This window comes from Taudactylus pleione, unplaced genomic scaffold (genome assembly GCF_031769625.1).
Source record: "Taudactylus pleione unplaced genomic scaffold, aTauple2 ptg000311l, whole genome shotgun sequence".
Taxonomy (NCBI): domain Eukaryota; kingdom Metazoa; phylum Chordata; class Amphibia; order Anura; family Myobatrachidae; genus Taudactylus; species Taudactylus pleione.
In genome coordinates, this window is record NW_028284712.1 from 97,127 (window position 1) to 110,877 (window position 13,751).

General features: G+C 55.5%; 2 protein-coding genes across 3 annotated transcripts in view; one reads left to right on the forward strand and one right to left on the reverse strand.

Annotated features, from left to right (window-relative positions):
* Window positions 1–4,187: 4,187 nt before the first annotated feature.
* NUDT2 (nudix hydrolase 2) lies at window positions 4,188–6,808 on the reverse strand. Its single transcript, XM_088442397.1, has 3 exons — window positions 6,729–6,808; window positions 5,648–5,763; window positions 4,188–4,576 (listed from the first exon to the last, which is right to left on the reverse strand). Exons 2-3 carry the CDS (start codon window positions 5,757–5,759, stop codon window positions 4,257–4,259), a joined length of 432 nt encoding a protein of 143 aa, XP_088298523.1. The 5' UTR covers window positions 5,760–5,763; window positions 6,729–6,808; the 3' UTR covers window positions 4,188–4,256.
* Window positions 6,809–6,912: 104 nt separating this feature from the next.
* The window catches only part of KIF24 (kinesin family member 24), a 62,789-nt gene continuing 55,950 nt past the window's right edge, over window positions 6,913–13,751 (forward strand). For both annotated transcript variants that reach the window (XM_088442395.1, XM_088442396.1), the window contains exon 1: window positions 6,913–7,078. The gene's annotated coding sequence lies outside the window, so the exon portion shown is untranslated. The remainder of the gene's footprint in view (window positions 7,079–13,751) is intronic.

Below are 13,751 nucleotides of genomic sequence, written 5' to 3' on the forward strand. Positions count from 1 at the left end.
TGGAAGTGGTCGCTGCGGATTGCAAACCTGAGGAACTGTTGATGGCGCAAAAGTATAGGGACATGCAGGTAAGCATCCTGTATGTCCAATGACACCATGTAGTCCCCAGGTTCCAGCGCCAGAATGATGGACCGTAGGGTCTCCATCCGAAACTTCGGTACCGGCAAAGTCCTGTTGAGTGCTTTGAAGTTGAGAATCGGACGATACGACCCATTGGGTTTCTGTACCAAAAAAAGATTTGAATAGAAACCCTGGCCCCTCTGGGAGAATGGAACAGGCACTATAACTCCAGCCTGGAGCATAGTGTGCCATACCTTCCGCAGCTCCGTAGCCTTGTTCTGGTCTGATGGTAGACCCGTAGTGAAGAATCGAGCCGGGGGTCTGTGCCGGAAGGAGAGGGCGTACCCGTGGGAGACCACCTCCAGAACCCAAGTGTCTGTTGTAGTGGTCGACCAACACTGGGCGAACTGCAGCAGGCGGCCTCCCACCCTGGGATCCCCCAAAGGGAGGCCCGGACCATCAGGCCGCAGGCTTGTCATCTGGCTTGGGGGCCGGACGTCTGGTATTCCATGTCTGCTTCCGGGGCTTGACCGATTTCTTAGGACCAGCCTGTCGAGGAAACGACTGTGGTTTGGGCCTGCCCTGGGCCCTAGATGACCGAAAGGACGATGGTCCAGAACCAGAAGGAGCAGCGGCCGACGGGAGACAAGCCGATTTGGCTGCCGCCAGCGTGGCCACAATCTTATCCAGATCCCGCTGCTGAAGAAATCCTAGACACCAGAGTACTAATGTCTAGGGCCGCCTCGTTGATGTAGGTGGCCGAATCACAGAGATTGCCAATCAACTCCGCCTGTTCGGCCGGACAGTCGGAAACAAAAGAAGCCTCTAATGAATCCGCCCAGCGCTCCATCGCTCTGGCAACCCAGCAAATGGCCATAGCCGGCCGTGCTGCCCCCCCCGCAAGGGAATAAGCGGACTTCAGGCAGATCTCCACCTTGCGGTCCGTAGCATCCTTAAGGGAGGACATGGATGGCATCGGCAATGTGGCACTACGGACAAGACGGGTCACGTGAGAATCCACCTGTGGAGGGGATTCCCACTTTGCAAAATAATTATCCGCGAACGCATAAGCCACCGCCAGGCGTCTCTGCGGCTGGTATCTTTTGCCAGGCTGTTTCCACGCCTCCTCTAAATGGTCCATCAACTGACCCGAATGAGGAAAGACTGTGGCATCGCCCTTCACATCTTTGAAAAAGGCATACTTAGATTTAGCCGCTGGGAGAACTTCGTCCTCAATCACCAAGGCTGTGCGGACCGCCCGAATAAGTCCAGGAATATATACTTTGGACTTAGCATCAGTGTCCTTAGCATGGAGAGGTTCCTGATCGTAAGGATCCAGAATCTCCCCATCATCAGACGTCCCCTCGTCATCCTCATAAGGAGCCGACAGAGACGCCACCGGCCGTTTATGCGGCCGCATCACAGACTCCCCTTGCAACACATCCGACAAGTGCTGTACAGAACTCGTCAGGGAGTTAACCCACGCTGGCTCCTGAGAAACCGGGAGCAGGGAAATAGGGAGACTGTGGGGTACCACCAATTGTCGTAGGAAACACTGCATGGGTGACGACACCACTGACTGCTGGGACAAACCCATCGGTGTAAACGCGGGCTGCGGAGCTAACTGGCCCACTAAGGCTGTAAGCGCTTGAGCGAAACAAGCCCAGGGCGGCTCCTGTACCGGTGCAGTAACCGTAAGAGGCCGCGCCATAGACAAACACTGCCGGCAGAGGCCCTCCGCGCTACCCTCCCCCTCCGCTAACGGTACTTTACACGTAGTACACTGTAGCCGGAGGGGAAAATCACTTTCAGACATGATGGCACCACGTATGTGACCCCTCTCACCAATTATATATTTAAGAGGCGAGAGACCACCCTGCAGCACCGCACCGCAAGGGCTTAGCAGAAAAAACAGGGACAGTATAAAGCTGACAGTTTAGAAAAAAAGTTACAGGCAGCAGCGCTAGCACAGTCACATACAATGCAGAGAAATAACAATTCCTGCACTAACAGCGCTGATCACTCAACTACACAGACACAGGGCCTGGTAGGACACAGCGCTGCATACACAGACCTGACCACAGCGGAGGAGAGGTATGCGGGGGGACCCAGACCACGATGCTTCCAATGCAGGCTTCCAGCAGCGTACACCATGCTTCAGAAAAGATGGCCACCGAGGAGCAGAGAGAAGGCTGGCCTGGGGGAGGAGCGCTGACACAGGGCCAGTCAGCACAGTGCAGAGAGGGCTGTGTGCAGCGGGGGGGGTGCCGGCTGTGAGACAGGGAAGGCGCGCTCCCCTGGCATGCATTTAACCCCTGGGACGCCGCAGCACTACCGCTCTGCTGCGGTCCGCTGTCCCAGGGGGTAGTGGAAGCGCAGGTTGGTCGCCTGGCTCCACGCTGCAGCCAGTCCCCAGGGAGCCCCCTGCCTGGGGACTTAGGACCATGTGATCAGCGGGGACCCCCCGCTGCCCACCTCTGTCCCCCTTGAATCCGGCCATGGTCCGGAACATCTGGGGTCACCGCTAGCTGTGACCCCAGATGTCCACCAGCATCCCCAGATCAGTACCGGCGTGGTGTAGGGAAGACAGCATGGACGTCAGGACTGACTGTCCATGCTGTTCATCCAGATGTGCAGCCACAGCTGCATGAAGAAAAAGCTTCAGGGGCTCTTCTAAGCCCCCCTCTAGCAGGTGCCTCCGACTACGGCTGGGCACCAAACGAAACTGGGATGCCTTGGCTCGGGGGCGGGGTATAGGAGGGGGACCTAGTGCATCCTGGGAGGCTGAAAGCTTAACTCTTTGGTGCCCGATGACTGACGTCACACCTATACCCCAAGGTATCCTGTGGATACCCTATGGACCCTGAAGTAGAAAAATGTATTTGCTGGAGCACAGCATGTAGTGACCAGCTCCTAGAGGCACATTTTCTAAACTGAGGGCTGATGGGGCATAGAGGGGGAGGAGCTTCACACTTCTCAATTATTTAAAGTGCCGGCTCCAGTTATCCACGCCTCTATACCCCAGCGTAAGCACCTCCAGTGTCCCCAGTGGATGAAAGAGAAATGGGAGTGTTACCCATAGCAACCAGACTGTAGCTATTATTTCTCTATTGCATCCTTGAAAATGATAGACAGAAGCTGATTGGTTGCTACCACCGCGACTTGTCTACTTTAGAAGCTGTAGTAAATCTACCCACTTATCTTCCTTTTTACCAGCTATACACCCAAAAATTGAGGCTTAACGAGGACCGCTTCTCTTACGGGTGACCCGATTCAGAGCCGCACGCAAAGCTCCTGCGCTGCGTACCCGAAAAAAGCCGCGGCTTTCAGCCCGTGCTTAGAGTCCATGGGCGATTCTGCACCTGCACAGCCTCTATACATCTGCTTGTGACAGCAGCCGCCATCACTATCAGCACCTGCCTTATTCGGGGTGCGAATGATCCATCTTTGCGCACACTTGCCTCTGAATAGGCCGCAATTCTGTCTACACACCCACGACATTCTTATCCCAAGTGCGAATGCCCTGTACTGCCATTTAGCCGCCAGTGGAGACCTTTCCGATTTCCGTGCTGCTCGAAATAGTCCCAGAGACCGTCAAAGAAGCGAATATTTGCCTGGGACGCACGCGCAGTGAGAAATATCGCAGACGCGCCCACTTCACGTGCGGCTTTGAATCAGGCCCAGAAGTTGCACAACATTGCTCGCCAATACCTTCTGTTTTGATGAGGCTAAGATGAAGTGTAATAACCGTTCAAGGATGGAGACTTCTACCATATAAGTGGCTCCGGACTGACGACCTGGGCATACCTGAAATTGACGTGGTTGGTGACCTACTAAAAGAGTACAGCACTGAGCACTTCATCCATGCGCACTTATAGGCTTCTTATCCCAGAGAATTATAGGAGATGGTGTGACCCTGGTGCTCCCATCTCCCCCCCTCCTTGTGGAGGGCGCAGAAGACGTCGGGTCTCTGGGTGTAGCTTCTACAGATCACAGAGTAAAGGGACCCCCTCTCCGGCCCTGACCAAGGACTTTCAAAAAACAAAAAGCAGTTACATGGACAAGTCTCCGTACCCGCCATCACACACTTGCTATGACAGCATCAATAAATAAGAATTAACTAAGAAAACGGTAAAAAAAAAATATTTTTTAATGCACAAATGCTGAACTATATCAGAAGAGCTGCTGGAGTTACATCAGGGTTTGAGGTGACCTAGCAGGAACTGATACGCCTCATTCAGGGTGTCCTGCATGTCCTGGTAGGCGGCATATTTACAGGCCTCTTGCAGCTGCAGCCAGCGGAAGTCTTGGTGTTCTCTGGAGAGTTTCACCGGCGCGTTGGGGTCTCTCAGCTCCGCCAGCCAGTAGAGGACTGTCTTTTGCTTGTTCTTGACGTTGTAATTTAACTCTTTCCTAAACCCGTCCACAATGCGGAACTGGCTGGGCTGGAAGCCAGCCTCCTCCTCGGTCTCGCGCAGGGCAGTGGTCATGTCATCCTCTCCTGGGTCCACGTGGCCTAAGATACAAGAACACTGTTATGGAACTACCAAATCATAATATAAAATAGCTTTAGGGGCTGCTAAGTAGCCCCTCTGCGTTAACAGTGACCCGACTCCGGCCGGGCACCAACTAAAACTGAGGTGCCTCTGGCTGGGGGGCAGGGTATAGGGACAGTGGACCCAATGCATCCTGGGAGCTGAAAGCTTTAACTACGTGGTGCCCAGATTTGGTTCCCATCACCTACACCCCAAGGTCTCCCTGTGGAGCCTTTGGACCCTGAAGCCGGAAGGAAGTATAACTTTCTCTGCAATGAGCCGCTGATCTTGTTCCCAGCATTGGGAGTCACCTGTTTTAAAGACCCATTAAAAATACAATGTATTATGGTTCAAATGGTTAATAGTAGCTGCTAAGGACAATAAAGGGATACAGGCCCTGATTCAGAGCCGGTCGTTCTGACAAAGCGCTCGCTCTGAATCAGGGCCGGTCTTTTTTTTTTCTTAGAACGGCCTCCTGGCCGCTCGCATAGCTGTGGGTGACCACCCACAGCTATAGCGAGCGGCCATGATGATGGTCGCGATGGTCAAGACCATCGCGACCATCGGGCTTGCGACGAGACCCTTGTGATAGGGTCTCGTTGCCGCAAGCCCCAGAGAGATTTCGGCTCTAACAGAGCCGGCCCCAAATGGTAGACGTTCTCATGGCAACGCCTCCATTTGGGCAGCCACCCCCCCCGGCCCGCCCACCAAAGGGGGCGTGCTGTCACTCAACATCGACAGCATGCCCCCTTTGGTGTGAGACCCGGAGCGACGGATTGCCCGTTGCTATCCGGGTCTCGCGCATGCGCACGATGGAGCCGGCTCCGTTGTGCGCATGCGCTCTGGGCCACCATCGACCCGGTTGCGAGTGCTCAGCGGTTGCGACCGGGTCTGAATCAGGCCCACTGTTCATGAGACATTGGCAAAAAGCGACATAAGTTTTCTCTACCCCAAGATGTGATGGTTCTTTTTCCAAATCTACTGCGACTCAATCTGTGTACCCGATTCTGTTACTGCAGGACAGAATGGCGTCTGTTTTAGGAGACTGTTACCTTTGGGAGGGGTCCAGTGATGTGTCCCATAGGAGGTCTGTAGGAGGAGGAATTCAATGTCGGCAGCTAAGACTCTTCTAAAGATGATCAGACCGCAGGCTCTCAGTGACATTTCCCTGAGGACAGGATAATTCACATTGCAGTTCTTGGAGCGAATATAACACATATAGCGGTCTTGTATGGTATAAATTACTTTACTTTCAGCAGATCTATAGAAAAACTCCAGTTAAAGTCACAGTGTAAGAAAAAGGATGAGAGTGTCACAAATTCACTTTTTGCATAATGGGAAATCTGAGGTCTGGGTGGCGGGAGCCCCACGGGTCAGGGCTGCTAGACTGGCCGCAGGTTAGGGGGTGACAAAACGCCCACTGTTCGGGAATGACAAGACGCCCACGGTTCGGAAGAACACAAATTGCCAGGGGATCACAGGACGCCAACGGCTCTCTTGGGGTGACAACATAACACATAGCGGTCTTATATGGAATAAATGACTTTACTTTCAGCAGATCTATAGAAAAACTCCAGGTAACGTGTAAGAAAAACGATGAGTGCGTCACAAATTCACTTTCTGTATAATGGGAAATCTGGGGTCTGGGTGACAGGACACCCACGGGTCAGGGGTGTCAGACTGGCCACGGGTCAGGGGGGCCAGACTGGCCACGGGTCAGGGGTGACAAGACACCTGCTGCCCACAGGTTGGAGTGGCAGGACGCCCACGATTCGCTTGGGGTGACTGGACGCTCAAGATTCTCTTGGGGTAACAATACGCCCACGGCTCGAAGATGACTAGATGGACAACCACGGCTTGGGGGTGACAGGACAAACGCCCACGGATGCCATTGTAATAGGGGACATATATATATACACATATATATATATCGGCAGTAAATGTAGGAACGAGCAGTAAATAGGGGTTTGTACAGGCTGTATGTGCTGTGCCACACCCAGGGGCTAGAGCTGGTGGTTATACACTGGGACAGACCTGGTCTTAACGGCCCTATGGCTGGTGGGGGTACCCCCGCGTATCCGATACTACAGGGTGCAGACTCAGTGAGTGGACTCCGTGTGTACTACTACTCACCCGGTTTCCTCGCAGCGCCACTGCGCATGGGCAGCCAGAACCCGGAAAACCAGTGAACAGACCTGCGGCGGCCATCTTGGACGTGGGCAGGGGAGGTCAGAGCGGCTTGCTGGCTCACGTGACACCGTATCGCTGTATGGAAGTGCTGGGGGCGGGGACGCGGTGATGGCTGCCTGTCATTAGAGAGAACACATCAGGAAGCCCCGCCTAGGGTCTGCTGTGATTGGCTGGGCGGCAAGAGCGGCGCTGCCATGGATACGGAGACAGCTGTGTGTTCCTGAATCCCGGGGACAGCAGCGCGGCGGCGGCAGCGGCGGGAGCCCGGAACCCCGGAACGCCGGCCGTGTGGGGTAAGGTGCTGATCGTGATGTGTCTCTTCAGGTGGCACTACCAGGAGGGCGCTGGGTGTACTGGAGGGTATTATTGAGGTGCAGTGTTGGTGTGTACTGGAGAGGGGGTAATGTCTGTGATGAGTGGTATCACGGGGGACGCTGTGAGTACTGAGGGTAATATGGGGGATGCTGTGTGTACTGAGGGTAATATGGAGGAAGCGGTGAGTACTGAGGGTAATATGGGGGATGCTGTGTGTACTGAGGGTAATATGGAGGAAGCGGTGAGTACTGAGGGTAATATGGGGGATGCTGTGTGTACTGAGGGGTAATATGGGGGATGCTGTGTGTACTGAGGGTAATATGGGGGAAGCTGTGAGTACTGAGGGTAATATGGAGGAAGCGGTGAGTACTGAGGGTAATATGGGGGACGCTGTGAGTACTGAGGGTAATATGGGGGACGCTGTGAGTACTGAGGGTAATATGGGGGATGCTGTGAATACTGAGGGGTAATATGGGGACGCTGTGTGTACTGAGGGTAATATGGAGGAAGCGGTGAGTACTGAGGGTAATATGGGGGACGCTGTGAGTACTGAGGGTAATATGGGGGACGCTGTGAGTACTGAGGGTAATATGGGGGATGCTGTGAATACTGAGGGGTAATATGGGGACGCTGTGTGTACTGAGGGTAATATGGGGACGCTGTGTTTTCTGAGGGTAATTAGGGAGATGCTGTAAATACTGAGGGTAATATCTGAGTACTAAGGGGTAATATCGGGGGGGGGGAGGCAAAGTGTATATTGGTAAGGGGGTAATATGGGGAGGGGCAGTGTCTGTGTTGAAGGGTAATATGGGGGATGCTGTGTACTGAGGAGTAATATGGGGATTCCGGATAATGTGAGTACTGAGGAGTAATATGGGGGATGTGGTTTGTACTGAGGGTAATATGGGGGATGTGGTTTGTACTGAGGGTAATATGGGGATCCCAGATAATGTGAGTACTGAGGTGTAATATGGGGGATGTGGTTTGTACTGAGGGTAATATGGGGATCCCGGATAATGTGAGTACTGAGGGGTAATATGGGGGATGTGGTTTGTACTGAGGGGTACATTGTGTGTACTGATGGTAATATGGGAAACGCTGTAAGTACTGAGGGTAATATGGGGTTCTGTGAGTACTGAGGGGTAATATTTGGGGGGGGGCAATGTGTATACTGGGAAGGGGGTAATATGGGGAGGGACAATGTCTGTGTTGAAGGGTAATATGGGGGATGCTGTGTACTGAGGAGTAATATGGGGATTCCGGATAATGTGAGTACTGAGGAGTAATATGGGGGATGTGGTTTGTACTGAGGGTAATATGGGGATCCCGGATAATGTGAGTACTGAGTAGTAATATGGGGGATGTGGTTTGTACTGAGGGGTACATTGTGTGTACTAAGGGTAATATGGGGCATGCTGTGTACTGAGGGTAATATGGGGGATTCTGAGGGTAATATGGGGAACACTGTGTACTGATGGTAATATGGGGAACACTGTAAGTACTGAGGGTAATATGGGGATGCTGTGTACTGAGGAGTAATATGGGGATCCCAGATAATTTGATTACTGAGGGGTAATATGGGGGATGTGGGGTGTACTGAGGGGTACATTGTGTGTACTGAGGTAATATGGGGGATGCTGCAAGTACTGAGGGGTACATTGTGTGTACTGAGGGTAATATGGGGATGCTGTGTGTACTGATGGTAATATGGGGAACACTAAGTACTGAGGGGTAATATGGTGGATGTTGTAAGTACTGAGGGTAATATGGGGATGCTGTATGTACTGAGGGTAATATGGGGAATGCTGTAAGTACTGAGGTAATATGGGGGATGCTGTAAGTACTGAGGGTAATATGGGGAATGCTGTAAGTACTGAGGGTATTATGGGGAAGCTGTGTGTACTGAGGGTAATATGGGGGATGCTGTGTGTACTGAGGGTAATATGGGGGATGCTGTATGTACTGAGGGTAATATGGGGAGCGCTGTAAGTACTGAGAAGTAATATGGGGATCCCGGATAATGGGGGTAATATGGGGGATGCTGTGAGTACTGAGGTGTAATATGGGGATCCAGGATAATGTGAGTACTGAGGTGTAATATGGGGATGCTGTAAGTACTGAGGTGTAATATGGGCGATGCTATGAGTAATGAGGTGTAATATGGGGATCCAGGATAATGTGAGTACTGAGGTGTACTATGGGGGATGCTGTGAGTACTGAGGTGTAATATGGGGGATGTGGTGTGCACTGAGGGGTGCATTGTATGTAGTGTGGGTAATATGGGGAACGCTGTAAGTACTATGGGCAATTTGGAGGCTGCTGTAAGTACTGAGGGTAATATGGGGAATGCTGTAAGTACTGAGGGTAATATTGGGAACGCTGTGTGTACTGAGGGTAATATGGAGAACACTAAGTACTGAGGGTAATATTGGGAATGCTGTGTGTACTGAGGGTAATATGGGGGATGCTGTAAGTACTGAGGGTACTGTGGGGAATGCTGTAAGTACTGAGGGTAATATGGGGAACAATGTAAGTACTGAGGGTAATATGGGGATGCTGTGTACTGTGGAGTAATATGGGGATCCCGGATAATGTGAGTACTGAGGGTATTATGGGGGATGCAATGTACTGAGGGTAATATGGGGAAAGCTGTAAGTACTGAGGGTAATATGGGGAAAGCTGTAAGTACTGAGGGTAATATGGGGGACGCTGTGTTCTGAAGGGTAATGTGGGGACGCTGTGTGTATTGAGGGTAATATGGGGGCGCTGTGTATACTGAGGACAATATGAGGGTTGCTTGGGGTAACGGGAGATGCTGTGTGTACTTAGGGGCAGGATTACATAAAAATCAGATTTTTATGCAACCTTGCTTAGGGGTGTTATCTGGGATGCTTTGTGTCCTGAGGGGTATTATGGGGGATGCTGTGTGTCCTGAGGGGTATTATGGGGGATGCTGTGTGTCCTGAGGGGTATTATGGGGGATGCTGTGTGTCCTGAGGGGTATTATGGGGGATGCTGTGTGTCCTGAGGGGTATTATGGGGGATGCTGTGTGTACTGAGGGGTATTATGGCAGAGATTGTGTGTATTTAAGAGTATTATGCTGTTTGTACTGAGGGGTGTTATGGGGACACTGTGTACTGAGGGGTGTTATGGGGACACTGTGTACTGAGGGGTGTTATGGAGGACACTGAGTGTGCTGAGGGGTGGTATGGGGAACACTGTGTGTACAGAGGGGTGGTATGGGGAACACTGTTATGGGGCACACCTTGTGTACTGAGGGGCGGTATGGGGCACACTGTGTACTGAGGGGCGGTATGGGGCACACCCTGTGTACTGAGGGGCGGTATGGGGAACACCCTGTGTACAGAGGGGCGGTATGGGGAACACCCTGTGTACAGAGGGGCGGTATGGGGAACACCCTGTGTACATAGGGGCGGTATGGGGAACACCCTGTGTACATAGGGGCGGTATGGGGAACACCCTGTGTACATAGGGGCGGTATGGGGAACACCCTGTGTACATAGGGGCGGTATGGGGAACACCCTGTGTACATAGGGGCGGTATGGGGAACACCCTGTGTACATAGGGGCGGTATGGGGAACACCCTGTGTACATAGGGGCGGTATGGGGAACACCCTGTGTACATAGGGGCGGTATGGGGAACACCGTGTGTACATAGGGGCGGTATGGGGACCAACGTGTGTACTGAGGGGCGGTATGGGGCACACCCTGTGTACAGAGGGGCGGTATGGGGCACACCCTGTGTACAGAGGGGCGGTATGGGGCACACCCTGTGTACAGAGGGGCGGTATGGGGCACACCCTGTGTACAGAGGGGCGGTATGGGGCACACCCTGTGTACAGAGGGGCGGTATGGGGCACACCCTGTGTACAGAGGGGCGGTATGGGGCACACCCTGTGTACAGAGGGGCGGTATGGGGCACACCCTGTGTACAGAGGGGCGGTATGGGGCACACCCTGTGTACAGAGGGGCGGTATGGGGCACACCCTGTGTACAGAGGGGCGGTATGGGGCACACCCTGTGTACAGAGGGGCGGTATGGGGCACACCCTGTGTACAGAGGGGCGGTATGGGGCACACCCTGTGTACAGAGGGGCGGTATGGGGCACACCCTGTGTACAGAGGGGCGGTATGGGGCACACCCTGTGTACAGAGGGGCGGTATGGGGCACACCCTGTGTACAGAGGGGCGGTATGGGGCACACCCTGTGTACAGAGGGGCGGTATGGGGCACACCCTGTGTACAGAGGGGCGGTATGGGGCACACCCTGTGTACAGAGGGGCGGTATGGGGCACACCCTGTGTACAGAGGGGCGGTATGGGGCACACCCTGTGTACAGAGGGGCGGTATGGGGCACACCCTGTGTACAGAGGGGCGGTATGGGGCACACCCTGTGTACAGAGGGGCGGTATGGGGCACACCCTGTGTACAGAGGGGCGGTATGGGGCACACCCTGTGTACAGAGGGGCGGTATGGGGCCCACCCTGTGTACAGAGGGGCGGTGTGGGGCCCACCCTGTGTACAGAGGGGCGGTGTGGGGCCCACCCTGTGTACAGAGGGGCGGTGTGGGGCCCACCCTGTGTACAGAGGGGCGGTGTGGGGCCCACCCTGTGTACAGAGGGGCGGTGTGGGGCCCACCCTGTGTACAGAGGGGCGGTGTGGGGCCCACCCTGTGTACAGAGGGGCGGTGTGGGGCCCACCCTGTGTACAGAGGGGCGGTGTGGGGCCCACCCTGTGTACAGAGGGGCGGTGTGGGGCCCACCCTGTGTACAGAGGGGCGGTGTGGGGCCCACCCTGTGTACAGAGGGGCGGTGTGGGGCCCACCCTGTGTACAGAGGGGCGGTGTGGGGCCCACCCTGTGTACAGAGGGGCGGTGTGGGGCCCACCCTGTGTACAGAGGGGCGGTGTGGGGCCCACCCTGTGTACAGAGGGGCGGTGTGGGGCCCACCCTGTGTACAGAGGGGCGGTGTGGGGCCCACCCTGTGTACAGAGGGGCGGTGTGGGGCCCACCCTGTGTACAGAGGGGCGGTGTGGGGCCCACCCTGTGTACAGAGGGGCGGTGTGGGGCCCACCCTGTGTACAGAGGGGCGGTGTGGGGCCCACCCTGTGTACAGAGGGGCGGTGTGGGGCCCACCCTGTGTACAGAGGGGCGGTGTGGGGCCCACCCTGTGTACAGAGGGGCGGTGTGGGGCCCACCCTGTGTACAGAGGGGCGGTGTGGGGCCCACCCTGTGTACAGAGGGGCGGTGTGGGGCCCACCCTGTGTACAGAGGGGCGGTGTGGGGCCCACCCTGTGTACAGAGGGGCGGTGTGGGGCCCACCCTGTGTACAGAGGGGCGGTGTGGGGCCCACCCTGTGTACAGAGGGGCGGTGTGGGGCCCACCCTGTGTACAGAGGGGCGGTGTGGGGCCCACCCTGTGTACAGAGGGGCGGTGTGGGGCCCACCCTGTGTACAGAGGGGCGGTGTGGGGCCCACCCTGTGTACAGAGGGGCGGTGTGGGGCCCACCCTGTGTACAGAGGGGCGGTGTGGGGCCCACCCTGTGTACAGAGGGGCGGTGTGGGGCCCACCCTGTGTACAGAGGGGCGGTGTGGGGCCCACCCTGTGTACAGAGGGGCGGTGTGGGGCCCACCCTGTGTACAGAGGGGCGGTGTGGGGCCCACCCTGTGTACAGAGGGGCGGTGTGGGGCCCACCCTGTGTACAGAGGGGCGGTGTGGGGCCCACCCTGTGTACAGAGGGGCGGTGTGGGGCCCACCCTGTGTACAGAGGGGCGGTGTGGGGCCCACCCTGTGTACAGAGGGGCGGTGTGGGGCCCACCCTGTGTACAGAGGGGCGGTGTGGGGCCCACCCTGTGTACAGAGGGGCGGTGTGGGGCCCACCCTGTGTACAGAGGGGCGGTGTGGGGCCCACCCTGTGTACAGAGGGGCGGTGTGGGGCCCACCCTGTGTACAGAGGGGCGGTGTGGGGCCCACCCTGTGTACAGAGGGGCGGTGTGGGGCCCACCCTGTGTACAGAGGGGCGGTGTGGGGCCCACCCTGTGTACAGAGGGGCGGTGTGGGGCCCACCCTGTGTACAGAGGGGCGGTGTGGGGCCCACCCTGTGTACAGAGGGGCGGTGTGGGGCCCACCCTGTGTACTGAGGGGCGGTGTGGGGGTACACCGTGTGTACTGAGGGGCGGTATGGGGACCATCGTGTGTACTGAGGGGCGGTGTGGGGGTACATCGTGTGTACTGAGCGGCGTTATAGGGCACACCGTGTGTACTGAGCGGCGTTATGGGGCACACCCTATGTACTGAGCGGCGTTATGGGGCACACCCTGTGTACTGAGCGCCATTATGGGGCACACCGTGTGTAATAGGGTAGCATTGTGTACATTGCAGGGTGCTGTGGGACTCGCTGGGTACAATGAGAGGCACTGTGTATACAGTAATTAGGAGATTGTGCTATAACAGAATTACATGGGAGGGTGACAGACAACATGAAGCTAGTACTCCCATGTATATGTTATTCACAGCACAGGGGAGCGATATGTTATTCTGGGGGCGAAGGATTGTGGTATCAGAACCCCTATATATCACAGAAATAGTGCGTCCATCCTGCCTGCTTATGCTGTAATGCGTCTGTAAGCAAT

Excerpts from the sequence above, each read along its gene's own strand:
- NUDT2 (XM_088442397.1), bottom strand. The coding sequence starts at position 5,759 with ATGTCACTGAGAGCCTGCGGTCTGATCATCTTTAGAAGAGTCTTAGCT. Across the intron at positions 4,577-5,647 it reads TCACTGGACCCCTCCCAAAG|GCCACGTGGACCCAGGAGAG; the intron begins GTAACAGTCTCC and ends CTTGTATCTTAG.